We start from the raw sequence: 17,068 nt of genomic DNA on the forward strand, positions 1-17,068 counted from the left end.
CTATAGAAGGTTTTTAATAAGTAATGGAATTGCTAAATAGGTCAAAACATATATTATCATTCCAAATTTGCTAAATACATAATGGTCAAAACATATATTACCATTCCCAAATTGTTAAATACATAATGGTCAAAACATATATTATCATTCCCAAATTGCTAAATACATAATGGTCAAAACATATATTATCATTCCCAAATTGCTAAATACATAATGGTCAAACACATATATTATCATTCCAAGATATATTTTCTTTGCTAATATATTCCTTATTTAATGATTTCTATAAAAATCAACAACAAAAATTACTTACATTAAGTTTGGTTTCACCTTTTGGTAAAAAATTAAGTACCGATATCAATATCACAAAGACACAAATTACTGTTTCCTGCTACGTGTCATAACCAGTATTTGTTTTTTTTTTTACTATATGTTTTTAGCCTTTTCGTATTAACATGTTATTCAGTTTTTGACATTTTTATCTCGTTCAGTGTGTTTAGCTTCTAAGTTTTATAAGTTGAGTTTGTGTATATATTTTTGTGGGTTACTGTTTTTATTCATTTTCATTCCTTTGATTTTGTTTATATTCATTCATTTTCTACTTATTCTTATTCCTATTTTAATGGTCACCAGTTAGAGCGTTTATAAATTATATAATTATACATTAGATATCAACGAATTTAATCAGTCTAATTAAAATTATGTAATTAAACTGATGATTCGTCCTAAAATCATGGAGAACATGACAAATAAGCAAATTTATTTCTCAAATAATAGTATAGATAGATGTTTGATTTCTGTTTTTCTCTTCCTAAAAATGTAATGTTTGTAAGAAATTGTATATTTTAACAAAAAAAATCAAGTTAATAACTTAAACTTGTATTTAAAATGTAACATAGTCGTGAAAGAATCAATCAATTTTCACAAATAAATAGAAATTTTTTAAATATATATTATGGCATTATGAATTTAGCTGAAAATTTTATTTTATGAGAGCATGAATGATATATACAATGATCTTGTCGAAGATATATACAATGATATATATACAATGATATATACAATGATATATATACAATGAGCTGGATCAGTATTTGAAAGAGAATGTGGAGAATCCAAAGTTAATGGCAGGTAGTATGATGTTCTTTTTTGGTGGAGATTGAATAGTGCAAAATATCCGGTTCTTTCTCTTGTACCTAGAGATATACTTGCTATACAAGCAGGGGCGAAGCAAGACTTTATTTTGACTGGGTACAAAACAAATAACATATATTAAAAGTTTGATAAAAATAGTGAAAAAGTAGAGCAGAAGGGAGATTGACCTCAGGTTGATAAAAAAACTATGGGTGCATCACGCCCAACTTAGCTACGTTAAACTTATATGTCCTACGTAAAACACTAAACATGTAAAATATATTGGGTGCACGTGCACCCATTGTCTCTAACCTAGCTTCGCCCCTGTATGCAAGTGTCTTCAATTGCATCTGAATCAGCCTTCAGTACAAGTGGTCGAGTTTTAGATGCAAGTAGAAGTTGTTTGACCCATTACATGATTGAAGTGCTTATGTGCACTGAGCAATGTGAGATTAAAATCAATGGTAAAGGTGTCATAAAAAAGAACAGCTTCTTAAGGAGAGAGAGGAGGAATATGATATTATGAGAGGTATTCTTAACTCTTTAAGCTTATGTCTTGTGTTTTTACTTTAATTTTTTTAGTTCACTGCTATGCTAAGTTTCACTCATGTCATATGTATTTTAGAATTGGAACCTGCATTTAGAAGTCTCTGATCCGAACATATGAGGTTCTGCAGCAGAAGGTTTAAAGGTTAGTGTCACTGCTAAAATTCTCGTCTCTTTTGACTTGTTGAGTGTCTTATAAGTTGCGCAAAAAAAAAGAGTTATGAATTATGATCGACTTGTTCAGTGTCTTACTGACTTGGTGTAACTGTGTTATTAGGCATGGAAGTGTGGAACAAAGGAACTTGTTGAAGCGTCGACTAAGACTTGATGGAGTTGTAATTTTTCGTTCTCTTATTTTGTTTTATTTTGGGATTGGAGTTGCATCAGGATTTATGGTATTTAGTACTTCTGAATTTGAATTGCTTGCAAAAATATATGAGTTTGTTATGGTTAAACGTATTATGTTGGTTTTTGGTTTTTAATACTTTTGAGCATCTAATACTATAAAAAAGAGATTCACTATATTCTTAAGAGGCCACGTCATCAAATACTCTCTTCTGACGACGTGACACGTGTTCATTAAAGCAAAACGCTGCACTTCATTTAACTCATTCAGCATTATATGTGGGTTGTCGTATGATTGGGCTTCGTATTGTCCTCCGCGTTCTAAGCCCACCTGCGTCAAACCCTAATAAGCTTAAACGGTGTCATTTTGCAATTTAGTTTTTCTTCTCTGCCGTTATCTCCGACGCGACCTTCTACTCTTCTAGCCATTGCAGTTCTTCGTGTCTTCATCTCACCGGCGACAAATATCTTCAGGCATTACGGAATCAGTCAGCATTACGGAATCAGTCAGGATCCAAACGTCGTCTTTAATGGAAGCATTAAACTAGCTGTTAACTCCTCCCACGATTTATTATTGAACACATCCCCTTTTACTCCCTTGCTCTGAATCTTCTACTATAAAAGGTATGTTCTACACCCTTAAATTCACCAGTTCATCTTCTCACTCAAAATCTTTCCAGAAAATCCAGAGACCATCAATGGCTGACTCCATTGTTTCACCTAAGCACAAATAGATAAAGGTATAGTATTTAGGTATATTAGTCGATTGTTTTTATGTGATTTGCTTGGTACGTGGTTGAGTCTAAATGTGATCATGTTTAATTCGGTAGTATGAGTGCATCCATGTTTAGTTCTTATGTATATTAGTCTATAGTGATTCACTTGGTCTGTGGTTGAGCTAAACATGATCATGTTTGATGCAATACGATGATTTACTTGGCACGAGGTTGAACCTAATGTTAATGTGTTTGATTCAGTATGCTGAGTGCATCAAGGACTGTGATAAGGCTTTTGAAAGGGATAGAAAGCATAGGCCTGGAACGGAACAGCTCTGCGGAAGATGGAAAAAGTCTCGACAGGTAACCGCCAAGAACGGCTGGTTTTGTTGGCTCTGCTGCTGCTCCGACACACCCTCTCCTCTGACGTGCCTGTGTTCTCTTCAGAGCTGCGACCAAAGCGTTGGAGAACGAGGGTTGATTCTGAAACAGAGGGTTTGCATTGGTGGGAAGCCTGTTGAGGGAAGTGTTGAAACAGAGCTTGAAAGCTCGGCAATGGAGAGAAGGGTTTGCTATTTGGCGACCAAGGGAAGTGAGAGGATGATATTTGAGACATGTCCTTCAAAAAACATTTGATCTTGTGGAAGTTAAAAGCGTCGAAGCGACGTGAAGAGGAGTGACCTGAGAATGGCCTCTTCTTCTTGCTAAGGTTAGATATTTCTTCTAAACTGAAGCAGCTTCTGGTGTTAGCGTCTGGTGCACGGTATAAATCCATGTACGCATCACTTTAAACCGTTAAAGTTTAACGGTTAAACCCATCTGCAAGGTTTATCTCTGTACCCAGTACAAAAAAGGTTGAGACTTTGAAGTTTCTTTAAGCTTAAAGGAAGAAATAGTAGTGGAGGAAGCAAACTTAAGTGTTATGAAGCTATGGTTTAGTATGAGAGAGGTATCGAATAGATGAGGGGGAGCAAGTTATGGCTATATTGTTGGTTGGTTTCTGATGTTTTTTCTTCAAATTTTTAGTAATTAAAGATCTTAAAGAGCTCATATAAACATGCGGAATGTGAATACTTTTGTAATACTATACACTTGGTCAATCGTTCAAATTGTTTTATTTGGAAGATGTTGTAAAGAACTTCACTTGAAGGAGATGTTAGTTCTTCTGAACTTCACTTGAAAATTTTATAAGGAAACCAAATAGGAGAATACAATAACATTGTTGTCTTTTCACATTTTATCAGGTCAACCATAATTAATAAAAAAAAGATTTAACCCTTTTCCCATTTTAATTATTGAAGCTAAGTTAAGAAAAACTAATAAGATACTGAGAAAAAGACAACAATAATTTACACATTATCAAAACAAATGAAAAAAATAAAATATAAAACAGTATAAGAACAAAAATGAAAAATAATTTCATTATATAAACAAGAGATTAAATGTATTTAAAGTTGTTACTTCATGAATTCTAAATACTAAAATTATGTAACTAATTTTTAAAGTTATGTAATTTTTTAACTTACTGAAAAGTGGAATAACAAAGAAAATTAATTAAAAGAAGATCTAGTATGGTTAAAGTTATATATAGATAAATGTTTAAACAAATACAAAGAAAATATGGTTGAACTTTTTTTGAAAAATGTGGTTTAACTTCAAGTTTTTGTTGTACATTTGTAAAGAAAAACAAAATTTATTCCAATTAAGAGAAATATTAGCTGTAAACATATCTTTTTGTTTTACATCAAATAAATGCTCTAAGCTATTGTTTCTAGTTTTATTAGATATGCACGGTTCTCGGTTTAGGTACAAATCGTTACTCGTTTTACCAGTCCTTCATCTACATATTCTTATCTTCCCAGTCATAGTGACAATCTCTATTAAATATACGATCAATTTCTCTCCTGACCTCTTCTTGCGTTGTCATAGGATCCTCCAGTATCTCGTCTTACTCTCTGCAATGGGCTACGGCTCACGCGGTTAGTTCTATCCCCTCCTGTAGGAAGCATAAGTACTATGTCATCATATCTTTAAAAAAAAGAACACATAACATTTGTAAATGACACTGACTTACGGGTTCTAGGCCTGTCCCTCAAAGGTGACAGGCGGAAATACAGTTGCCTATTTTCCTCTTGCTCGGAAGATTTTGCTAGCATCATAGTAACAACCCATCATGGCGGCATGACCGTCATCATTGATTTTGGGAGGCCAAGATTTTACTGAATGTTGTCTAGATTCAGATGCTCACTGTCCTAATCATATCATTCGGAGCAGATCTCATGTTGCTTCCCTTTCAGCAATTACCCTCTGGATAGAAACGTTGACACTCGGGATCTTGTCGCCAAAATATGAATCTGACTTCCCAACGTATTTATTTCCATTCCACTATGTTGAATATCTACTTCCTTGAAATCCCATATCAAGACACATTTTCTACCCGAACCACTCATTCTCACTCACTTGTAGTTAGGCCGGAACTATAATTGAATATCTAAAAATATATTCTGCAGAGATATTTGTAGGAAAAAAAAAGATTAAATACGCTACAATTCAAGTAAGAAAAATCTTATTATCGAAAGATAATTACGCACGACTAAACTTAGCTAGAATGAAACTAAAGCATAAGAGTTGGAATTGGAAGAAGTACTACATTACAGAGACCAATATTGAATCAGGAGGGTTTACCATTTCTTTTGGAGAGTTCGGGAACAAAGTTACAAATCGGAATGATGATAACTTCGAGATGATAGGAAACAAAGATGGAGAAGGTGACAATGAGGTCATCGTAGAAGACCAAGTTCCTAATAAATTGGAGCATCCTCAAGTTTGGCAAACCAATTATCAGGACATAGAGTAGAAGAATGAAACTTACGTGAATTCATAAGCCTTGTTCGTATTCAGGGAACCAAGCTCCACTTTAGGGAAAGTAGCTGTCTCTTAAACCTGCGGGACTGGAAGGATTGTCCAATGGGTACAACAACTTTCTTTGCATATCCTCCTAAGAGCACATATCTGAGACAAATAGAGCAGTGTCAGAAAGTTTAAGAATTTAATCTAAGCCTACGTAGAGGATTTGAAGGCAATCCAACATAAACAGGACAAAGCTTAATCAACAGTTAAACAGATGAAAACAAATTGCAAGCAAAAACTTCTCCAATACTAACTCAATAAGAACATGAAATGAGCACCGAGCAGCATATTCACACCAATCCTTTAATCAATCCCACATATATCAAAGGAACTGAACACAGACTGAGTATTATAATTTCTAACCACAATCTTGTAAATTCAGTAATCTATACCTGGTTTCCGACTTTCCGGCGAGTGACAGACATGACGATGGATTCAATGGTTCCAAAGCACTGGAGACCAATGGCAAGGGATAAAGCCAGGTGGTGGAGAGTAGCAGCGCCTCTCAGAGAAGTTCCTTGAACTATAATAAGAACCTCATATTCATAAACTTTTGGGTCTTCCACTTCTCGGAGTTTCAGAGCCTCTGACGTTCCTGGACCGAGAGCATGATCGCCTTCATTCTCTGTCAATGAAAACTAAAGCAAGGGTTTTGAAATCACTTTAGAAAGTTGCATGAATATTAAAATAGCTAAAGAAAATTAGATTCACGGTTTTGTTTGCTAGCTAAAAGCAGAAGGATATATAAGGTATAAAAATGAAGGAATAGAGAGAGTTTCGCGACGTTTGATTGTTGCAGTAAAGAATGAGGTTTTATGACTGATTTTTTTTTTTTTTGAAACACAACTTTTTAATTAACTTCAACTTGCTTGATTACAAATAATAGAGGGAATTGTCCATCCTCTTTGATTGAAAACATAAACTACAACAGCATAAGATAAAAAGGATAGGTCTTCAAAAGAAGAAGATGACAGCGAACTCAAGACGGTGCTTGAATGCGTCAGTGTAGCTTTCACGACATGGTCGGGCAGCAGAGAAATAGTCACCTTAAATTGTGACGTTGACATCCAATCCGCACCTCGGAAACTCGTCGAAACGAATCCCGCTGCATCTTCAGGCCCCGAACGGACCGCTCCACAAGATAGCAAGACAGTTATAGATATGGACAAACACCTCCACAAGATTGGAGGGAAAGCACTCCTTAAAAAGGAAGCAGATGATGAAAATGATGGTCCCAGTGAACCCACCGGTAAATGGAAAGAGAGGCTACTCTTCGAACAAGAGAGATGAAACTTTGTGTGTAAATATGTCTCTGTAAAAACGCTAGTGAACCCACCAAACATTTTTAGAAGATTAGTCAAGGAGACCAATCCACCCCACATCAACGTAGGCTGTGAAACTGCTAGGAAGAGATGGGAGCCTTGGAGCTTTATTGGGCTTGTCAAGCCCACTGCAAAATGAAAGTAGCCCATCTCATGAACAAAATGACTCAGCCTTCCTCGGTCAAAGAATCCGATGAACTGCGAGGAATCACGGCGGAGCAAAGAAGCGGCGATGTTTAACTGATATGGCTGAGATGATGACAATGGAGCGGTGAGCGGAGTAGGAAGGCCAGCGACAGTGGTGATGGAGGAGACATAAGGTGAGCACAACCGAGACAAACGACAAAATTCCAGATCTAAAACACGAGTTAATTGTGGAGCCCCACGGACACCGGGTTTACAGACGTTGGAAGACGAAGCTTGAAGTTGGACTTGTGGTGGTATGGAAGGCGAATGTCGGAGGGGGCTTTCTAGCCGAGGAGACACCGTAGGGAGGAGAGGAAGATTGAGCCTCACAGATCTGATTCCTGACGGACCCGGACCAACAGAGCTATGGCGTTGATGGCGTTGAGTAGAGGAGGCGAGTGAAAACTGTAGCCGGGAGCCCCCGGAAAAATACGAAATGGAGGATAACTTCGACCAAGAAAGGGTCATACGAACGGTGAACAGAGCACGGGATCTTGAGCTTGAGCAGATACGAAAAGAAAGAGGACGACGCGGAGGTTGAAGCGCCCAACGCCGGCGAGCCATGGCTTTACCGGCGTCGGAGTGAAACGGTTGAGGCGGCGCCTCGATTATCGGGACAGAGAGAAAAGTATTAGGGCGAACTCACCCCCATCCTATGAATGTTTGATTCTTTGAGGTTTTATGACTGATTATTAATGGGGTTTATGACATTAGGAAGGAAAACCGAAGAGATGATAACAGTACGGTGGGATTTTTTGTCCTTACTCTAAGATAGTTGTTTTGACGTAGCAAAATAACTCTTTTTCATTAGTTGATTTTTTTAATCTTATGTGGATAGATTGAGAGTTGATTATTTAGAACTTTTAGTATTGTAAGATATCTTCCTGTAAAGTCATCTCACATTCATCCCAAAGCACTAAAAACCCATCAAATATTCATACAAACACGTCTGTTAATTCTTAACAAAATGTCATTCCGTAAAGTCATCTCATATTCTTCTGAAAGCATTAAAAACCCATCAAATATTAAACATCAGTTCTCAAAGTTCTGGTATATGTTTCCAACCCTACTTAGGCAAATCCAAACCTCAGAAAACAAACAACAAAACATACAAAAATACACATGTAATTCATATTTCGTGTCTAACACGGACCGACCATAGTGTTTAATATAGAATTGCAGGTTCAAAATTCGGGTAACAAGTAATTTTATCCAAACTACTACAAGTCTACAAACTGACCCAAAAACAATAGAACCGAACCGAAAAATAACCAAAAAACTTGGAACCGAACCGGAACTGCTGGTATGCGAAATTTACAGATTTTTACCAGGTTTTCAAATTTCAGATCCGAACTGATCCGGATCCAGTAGGAACCAACCCGAACCCGAGGACCCAAATATCCAGGTCTAATGCAAACATGAAAGTGGTACTATGAATATGATATTTTTAACAATTTCCTTAATAGTTTTGTACGCAAGATATCAACTAATGTGAAATAATTTATGTGTGTTTTTAAAATGAATACCTGAAAATAACTAAATCTAACAAATTTATTGATAGTATGATTAAAATAACAAAAGAAATATTTAACATAATTATTTATTTACTTTTCATATATATGAATTATATAATGGTTTAAATTTTAAAATAGTATAAAACCAATATTAAGTTAAACAATAATTATAATTTATGCATTTTGTAAATTATCCATGAGAGCAGACGAGTCATCTAGCATACATATATATTATCATTTTTTTGCAAATTAATTATGTAATTAATATATTTACTTTAATAGTATCTGATAGATGAAAATGGCAATTGGAAAATCATAAGTGTATAGGAAGATAAAGACATGGAAGGCTATGAAGCATGTCTAGCCAAGTTCCCATACGAAACTGAAATACAACGCAAAAGGAACGAGGTCGTATTCAAGGATCCGGACACAATTCATAAGAAGAAAAAGAAGCTCCAGCATTACATAACATGACTTGGTTTACTCTGTAATTCGTGTGCATAAGCCATAAACATTTACGGCTTTGATATCTGCAGATCATCACCAACTAACACGTATCACAGTGACAACAGCATTTCATGTTTAAGGTAATTTAGTTGTCTCTGTGGACTCATAAGCAGCATCGGCTGAAGAAGTATCTATGTCGTTGAGACCCAACTCCTCGTTCTGTTCCCATGATCTTTCGTACTCCTCATCTGCAGCACAAATACAACAGCAACTTGTGTCAAGCAATGGATCAAGACAGATACTGAATATCTTTCTTGATCTTTTTATGATCCAACTTGAGTGTAGTCGAGGAAAACAGAGGAACTTACATGTGAGCTGGTGATCATCTTTGATATCATCTGTTACAGGTGAAATGAAGGAATTCGCTAACTCATCATCAAGAATCAAAGTCCATGGCTCTTCTAAGCTTAGGAGCTGCAAGAACACATAAGGTTAGAGAATAAAATAAATAGCTTCATAAAATATCTTATTGCTTTGCTTTTTCTTGAACAGCAAGAACAAGAGTAAGGATAATACTAAACAAAAAAAAGAAAAATCAATAAGAGTTGCTACCTTGGTTAGTCTGGATCCAAATTCTCTCCACTTGTTCTTCTTACTCTCGTCCAAACTGTCACCAAAAGTGAACCCGTGGACTCTCGCTAAGCCTGAGATCAGTACAGATAAGACGAGTTCAGACTCAACAAGGATAATTAACGTCAAGATGTTGAAAGGTCATACTTACTTTCTTTGATCTGTGTGACTAGCCCTTCGACTGTTGTCACCATTCCACCAAGTGTACCACCAGCTAGCTCCAAATCAAGTTCTGGGATTTTCACTCCTGCAGTATCAGACTAATAATACACACAAAAATCCACCGTTAGATGTCGCAATGAGATGTGTTATATAGCCATAATAAAAGCCCAAAAAGATCAAACAAGCCTATTCTACATACATTCTCGTAAGTTTGGCCGCCTGACCTGACAACTTACATAACCACTTTTTTTTTTCTCAGGGCATTAGAATATAACATAGATTTAGAAGGGAAATTATGAAAGCTATACAAAACTTAAAACTTCATATAATAGCCGGAACGTGACATCCTCAGCTACTTTAAAATGCACAGAACGAGAAATCTATCCTTGTCCACCGTTTATCCAAAGAGAATGTGAAAAACTAACCTTGATAACGTCTCTGCTAAGGTCAGCGATGTTCCTCACGGAGAGGATAATTTTCTTTCCCATTTTAGGAATTGCACCACCAGGCTTCAACTGCTCACAATAAAACCAGAAAAAAAAAAAGAAGTTAAATAACCTAAAGACCACCAGGCACATCTTACATCATTATGAAGATCAAGGCCAATGGAACCAGACCTCAGAGTTGCGATAGCCACAATCATCACATGTAGATGCCATGACAATAACCTCCTGGAAGTACGGGATTTCTATTCAATGTCAAGTGCTAATTAAACAAACATGTAAGAGTCCACCAGCAAACACAACAATATATATATTGCATAAAACCAAGGGGAATTGAAAAGGATACTAGTCACAAACATGCGTGTCTCGCACAGCTTCATACATGCTCCGCAAGTTGAAGGGAAAGTCATCACCTGAACAACAGTAATGTGATATGAAATATATATATATATATATATATTATCACCGAACTATTTTCTCAAGTGATCAGAAGTTACCTCTTCAGGTGCAGTGTATCTGAACAAATTATCAGAAATATCAGTGCTGTTACTTTGAGCAATCGCCCGATGACCAGCTGCTGCTCCGATTGCTCCATGGGGTATAGCAGCAGTAGAAGGAGGGTGGTCTCTCTCTGGCTGTCCAGTCTGAGATGAGTTAGAAAGATATCCAAGAGCTGCTTGTTGCTCGGGTGTTCGCTCATAGAATTTGATGTGTAAACAAGGATCTGGCGATGGGGCATGCCTGTCATAAGTTGTAAGCTTGTCAGAAGAGAAAAAATAAAACGAAATATAAGTAAAAATAATATCCTTACGGGTTCTCAATGAAACTGTTTCCAGCAGGATCATCCAAAATGAAGGTGAAGGATGAGTCTGCTTTAGCACAAGCTCTCAGTTTAGATAAGAATTGGTCTATTGCTTCAGCAGTTTTAGGATCTACTGTCTGTGTCAAAGCAAAATACAACAACGTTTTAAGGTTCCTGTAAAACAATAAAAAAAATGGGAATATGAGAAACATACCCTGCGTTCTTCTTGAAGGGCACTTAGTTCATCAGCAGCCCTCGCTAATATCCCTTCTACCTGGAGGAGGGGCAGTTATTGACAAAGGAACTGGGAAATAAATAAAGATGGTTAATAAGGACTTACCGTTGACAAACTTCCACGTTGGGCCTCTGGTGGTATCTCAAAATCCAGTTCAGGAATCTGAAAGCAAGGTATTCATTCATGCGAACTACTGTCAGTTTCCTGCTTCAAATCAGTTCTTTTTTTAAAAAATATTATGAGAAGCAAACTGACCTTAATAGTGGCTGATTCAGATTTCACAACTTGCCGGTCAAACATCTGTAATCAGAAAGAAACAACAAGGCAAAGCTCTTGCTTAGGAAACTAAAAATTAAAAAGAACAAATTCCATCACCAACCTTGTCATCCCCAGCTGAAACCTCTAGACGGTAAGAGCATCCTCGGGGTTGAATCTCACCAGCAAACTGAACTTCATTATTCCTATTAAATAGATCAGAAACAAAAAATTAAAGGATTTATTAAAAGAGAATACTGAACAAGCATTTCAATATCAATTTCACCTTTCTCCACAGTGAGGACATTCAAATGCAGATAATAAGACCTGTAAGGTTAATAGCAAACTTGTTTAGCGCAGAGAAAACGTATACATAAAAACATACAACTAATATAACTTTGCGTGCTCAAGAATGTGATCTGAGATAGTAGTACTATTCAAAACAAGAGTACACAACGTACCTTTCTGAAGTGAGGAATTAAGGTCAACAGAAATCTAGTTGTTCCCTGGAAAAGATCAAGAAAATATTTTACAACTAAGGCTAGCTGATAAAATTTCTCCAATTGATTGCCACAAATATTATCAAACATATTTCAACTCAAACTGAGACATAGCCAATAAGTTGCTTTAGGTTTTACCCCGACTTAACTTCTCAGGAACCATTGGATTGTAGAAAGAACAAATATTATTGCTGAAGTACACTATAGAAATATTATTATTAGTAAATTCGATCAATTTGCTAACAAATACAAACTTGCTACAAAGAGAGATACCAGTCGAGGTGAGAGACATACATTTTCTCCGCAGCGCATGCACATGCTCTCGACTACGTAGAGAGGAGCGCCAAAGGAATGATCAGCGGAAACAGCTTCAACCACCGATCCTACATCCATCTGTTCATCATTTCCAGTCTCTGACATCTTTGATGTTTCTCCAAACAATCCCTGAAAAAGTGATATTATTAAATCACAAATCAGCTTTAAAAAAAATAATAATATATATATATATATATATTTAGATTCCATACGAAGCTCAGAGAAGAGTACTACACAGACAGACCATCAGTTAAGATATAACAAGCTTCAGAATTTTCTTATCGAAACAAAAACAAGAGCAGTTTCTAGAAACCCATCACAGAAATCAAAATCCTAAATTCATCTGAAACCAAAGAAATTAGAAACGTAGCGAGTAAAGAGATAAATACCTTCAAAATCTTACAATCTGTGTTCTGGAAATTACTACTTGCAGTTTTATAACCCCTTCCTCAGAAAAAGAAGCTCTAGAAACAGCCAGAGAGTAGGAGAAAGAACCACGTGAGTCACACGTGTTTTGCTCCTTATCAGTTACTGGTTTTGGGCTTTTTTATTCCATTAGGTCAACGGCCCATTCAGTTTTAAATATTTTGCGTTTTTCCATTTCTTACCAGAAACAAAGAAGCTACACAAGGAGATAGTCAGTCTGGTTACTCCGAACGGCGAAGGTTGATGCTGCGTTTGAACGACTTGAAGATGTAAGAATATTTTATATTCTTGTATGACCTATGTGTATATTGGTTTAATATAAAGTTCAAGTTCATATCATTGTTTTTAGATTCTAATATAAAAGACGATACCGTGATGGATCGCTTTCGATTAATGAGTTAGAATCCGGGTATATTGATAACCATCCTACTTTACTTTATATTTATAAATATCTTTAATCTCATGATTATATACATACATGTTATATATATATATATATTAATAATGTTATATAATATATATGAGTGTACGTTGTTATGGTACGGTTATTATATCGAAGAGTTATGTTGGAATTGTGGAGAGTTGTGACTAATACAAAAAGAATTTGTGAATTGTCTTGTATGCACAAAAGAAAAAGAGTCTTTAAAAAAAACACAAAACAACAATACTGATTATCAACAAGAGAGATTAAGGATAGTTTGAGATTTCTTTTCCATCAAAGAAATCACCAAAAGGAGAAAGTTAAAGAGGAGAACATCAATTGGTGGGATTGCATCCAAGCATGGATCAAGGTTAGTGTTTCTACCTTCTTTAGAAATGTGTTAGGATTGAATTAACACAAATCTAACTAGGTCTTGGTGTTAAAATAAATTAACATGTGGTATCAGAGCCAAATTTAGATTTGATTAATTCACCAGGTTTGGTTTCATGCAAGTTCATGAACATATACAGATGAAATCGTTTTAAAGAGTGTTCATGATTTATTTGATGAAACGCTCGGGATCGTACGGAGCCATTATCGTTCTCTGACGATCTCGTAATCTCAGCACATTATAGAACAGCATCATAATGATCCCGAAACATTCAAACGAGTGTTTAATAATTGTTTGAAACATTAGAATCTTACGATGCCATAAAGCTTTATATGAAAAGTCACCATGAAGCAATGCAAACACTTACTAGTACTGTACGTGAGCTGTTAGTTGGTTGATATTTATATATCTCATGGTAATCATTACTGGTATTTTATAATGGACCAAAATACCATAATGAATTTATGTGAATATTACATGCTTCATAGTTTAATTGCTTCCGCTATAAAGATTAGTTGTGTTATAACTTTTTTTTAACACAATATAAAAGATGGTATGTGTTATGAAAAATAACACAATATATAAAAAAAAATTATGTTATGAAATATTAACATAATATTAGGGTTTTATATCAGTTAACATTATATAAAAATGATGTTTGATTTAAGATGCTTCTGCTGCATTTTATTAATAGGTAACTTGTGTTATGAAATATTAATACAATATATAAATGATTATGTTATGAAATATTAACATCATATTAGAATAAATTTACCTATTAATGATTTAATGTTTGTATAGTTTATAACATGTTAGTCACCAAAGTGATCTTGTTATTTACTTACAAATATTAAAATTAATAGTAGTATAATTGATCATGATAAAAGAGATGCTAACTGACATTAAAATTTTAATGATCAATTATTTTATTTTCTATATTCTAGGAGATCATCCGAAGGTAGATCATTAAATATAGATAATAATATGAAAAGGATTAAGCATTTCTTTTATTATAGTTGATAGTATTTATACCCAAAGGTAGGATGCTATTGACTTGATTTTGAAATGATTAATCATTAAAGTGTTTTTTAGCATCACTAAAAGTGTTTGTGTTTAAGTATTGCCCAAAAGTTGCTTAAATGCAAATTGGAAAGTTTCAAAGCATTAAAGGGTAAGCATGTATAAAAGTTTGCAACTTCATCAAATGTGTTTACATTTGTTAACTCTGTCGTAAAATTCAATGCACTCAATTATGGCAACTGGTCCGAAAAGATCCGGTTTACACTTGGTGTAATGGAATTGGACATTTTCATAAGTAAATGATGTGGAGCCCTCAGCCATTACAGAAGATAGCTCAGAACATGAAAAAGTCTCAGTGTAAGAGACGAGCACGATCTAATAGGCTGAGTTTGAATTTTAAAACGTTGATGACGGTAGAAAGAGTTAAATCATTGATGCCTAAGATAGAGAATGAGAAGGACTTTATAAAATAGATTTAAGGAGTGTTTATAGTTGGGTGTGGTTGTAAGTCAAATGTAGGTAGTCTCATAAATGAGCTAACTATGAAAATGTTTGACTGGTCCCAACCAATACATAATCATGTGACACACATGTCCAATCTGGCTGTAAAGTTAAAGACCTTAGGAATAGAGGTGCATGAACAGTTTCTAGTCCAGTTCATCATGAACTTTATCCCTCTTGAGTTTAGTCAGTTTCAGGTGAATTACAACATCAGTAAAGATGATGAAACATTAAAGAATTAAAGGCTATGTTTATTCAAGAGGAGATCAAGGACGATAAAAGACCAAGTTGCTAACCTCGTAGGTCTTGCAAGTGCTAGTAGCAGCTACAAAATATCATGTAGAAAGGACAAAAGGAATAACAAGTCTTTCTTGAAAGGACTCGAAATTCATATCCGAAAGGAAATGAAGTGTTTCTTTTGAAATATAATGAAACTCTTCAAGTAGGATTGTCCTAAAAGGAAGGGTCGTTTCAATAAGAAAGTAAACATTAAAGTTTTTGTTTGCTATGAAAGGAATCTTATTGAAATGTCTAGTATCACATGGTGATTGAAAGTAGAAACATTAGGCGTAACACATCTAATGAGAGTTTGATTTTCTTGTGGCATTAAAGACTAGGTCATGTTTAAGGATTTTGAGGTTGGTAAGGAATGAAATTCTTCCTTAGTTAGATTTTAGTGACCTAGATGTATGTATATACTCCTATAATACAGTCTATACATACTGTAAAGAAACCAGCCACAAGAAGTACTCAGCTTCTTGAGTAAATACACACTGATATATGTGGCTTTTTTGGTGCTCTTCCATGGTGTGGTGAAAAGTATTTTCTCACTTTTATTGATGATAATTCACTGTATGGATATATCTATCTACTACATGAAAAGTTTAAGCATGTGGAATTCCTAAAAGTATTCACTGATTAAATAGAAAGGCAGTTAGATAAGAAGGTGAAAGTAGTGAGATCTGATAAGGTGATGGATGGATAATTTTCTGGTCCATTTGCAAAGTTACTTGAAAGTAAAAGCATTTGCGCACAATATACTATGTCCAATACTCCTCAGTAGAGTGTTGTAGCTGATAGGCGGAACCGTACTTTAATAGAGATGGTTAGGAGCATGTTGAGTAAATGCTCTTTATCTCTTTCTTTGTGGATATATGCATTAGACTGAATCGTATATGCTGAACCGGGCTCCTAGTTAGGCAGTTCCTAAGATTTTCTTATGAACTGTGGACGGGAAGAAAACCTAGTTTAAAGTATCTACATGTATGGGTTAACCAGAGAAACAAGGCTATATAATCCACATGGAAAGAAACTTGATCATAAGACTGTCAATGGATTTTTATTGACTATCGAGAGATTAAAGGGGTAATTTTTATTGTTCTAACCATAGTACGAGAATAGCTGAATCGGGTAATGTTAGGTTCATTTGGAATTGTGAAACTAGTGGGAGTTGTGAACTGCGAAAGGGTGAACATTAATGAAATTCAGGTTGAAGTTCCTTCACCTAAAGTTGCACTTAAGGTAATTGTTCTTACACAGTAGAAAAACATAAGGATGCACAGATACCACTAGCTAAAATATATAGTTGATGAACCTGTCACAATTCAAGTAGAGAATAGTGAATCACAAGTAACATTAAAGCGATCTGAAAGATGATCTGCCATATCAAATAACTATGTGGTTGCTATTGAAAGGGAATGTGGCTTAAACATTGATGAATACCCGATTGCATTCAAAAGGTCATGGAAAGTGACAATTCTGGAAAGGGTTTAAAGCCGCAAAAAGATAAAATCTATAGGTGATAATGAAGTTCAGTACTTAGTAGAGTTGCTTGATGGTTTCTAGAC

General features: G+C 35.2%; 1 protein-coding gene and 1 long non-coding RNA gene across 4 annotated transcripts; one reads left to right on the top strand and one right to left on the bottom strand.

The window, feature by feature from the left end:
- The first annotated feature begins 525 nt into the window (after nucleotides 1–525).
- Nucleotides 526–9,220, top strand: LOC108869470. 2 transcript variants are annotated; one of them, XR_001955883.2, is made up of 3 exons: nucleotides 526–2,649; nucleotides 3,003–6,461; nucleotides 7,836–9,220. It is a non-coding gene; the product is annotated as an uncharacterized LOC108869470 (long non-coding RNA). The 2 variants fall into 2 exon arrangements; XR_001955884.2 differs by lacking the exon at nucleotides 7,836–9,220 and having other exon boundaries at nucleotides 526–2,765; nucleotides 3,003–3,858.
- On the bottom strand, nucleotides 9,010–12,964 carry LOC103833763 (zinc finger protein ZPR1). Of its 2 annotated transcripts, none has more exons than XM_009109831.3 (17): nucleotides 12,852–12,964; nucleotides 12,442–12,591; nucleotides 12,109–12,153; nucleotides 11,934–11,974; nucleotides 11,772–11,853; nucleotides 11,648–11,692; nucleotides 11,498–11,554; nucleotides 11,372–11,431; nucleotides 11,167–11,294; nucleotides 10,853–11,096; nucleotides 10,702–10,768; nucleotides 10,530–10,600; nucleotides 10,338–10,427; nucleotides 9,902–10,010; nucleotides 9,733–9,824; nucleotides 9,489–9,594; nucleotides 9,010–9,368 (listed from the first exon to the last, which is right to left on the bottom strand). In XM_009109831.3, exons 2-17 carry the CDS (start codon nucleotides 12,565–12,567, stop codon nucleotides 9,256–9,258), a joined length of 1,476 nt encoding a protein of 491 aa, XP_009108079.1. In that variant the 5' UTR covers nucleotides 12,568–12,591; nucleotides 12,852–12,964; the 3' UTR covers nucleotides 9,010–9,255. The 2 variants fall into 2 exon arrangements, with proteins under 2 accessions (XP_009108079.1, XP_033132268.1); XM_033276377.1 differs by lacking the exon at nucleotides 12,852–12,964 and adding an exon at nucleotides 12,707–12,725.
- Between the last annotated feature and the right edge of the window lie 4,104 nt (nucleotides 12,965–17,068).

This window comes from Brassica rapa, chromosome A08, assembly GCF_000309985.2.
Source record: "Brassica rapa cultivar Chiifu-401-42 chromosome A08, CAAS_Brap_v3.01, whole genome shotgun sequence".
Lineage (NCBI taxonomy): Eukaryota > Viridiplantae > Streptophyta > Magnoliopsida > Brassicales > Brassicaceae > Brassica > Brassica rapa.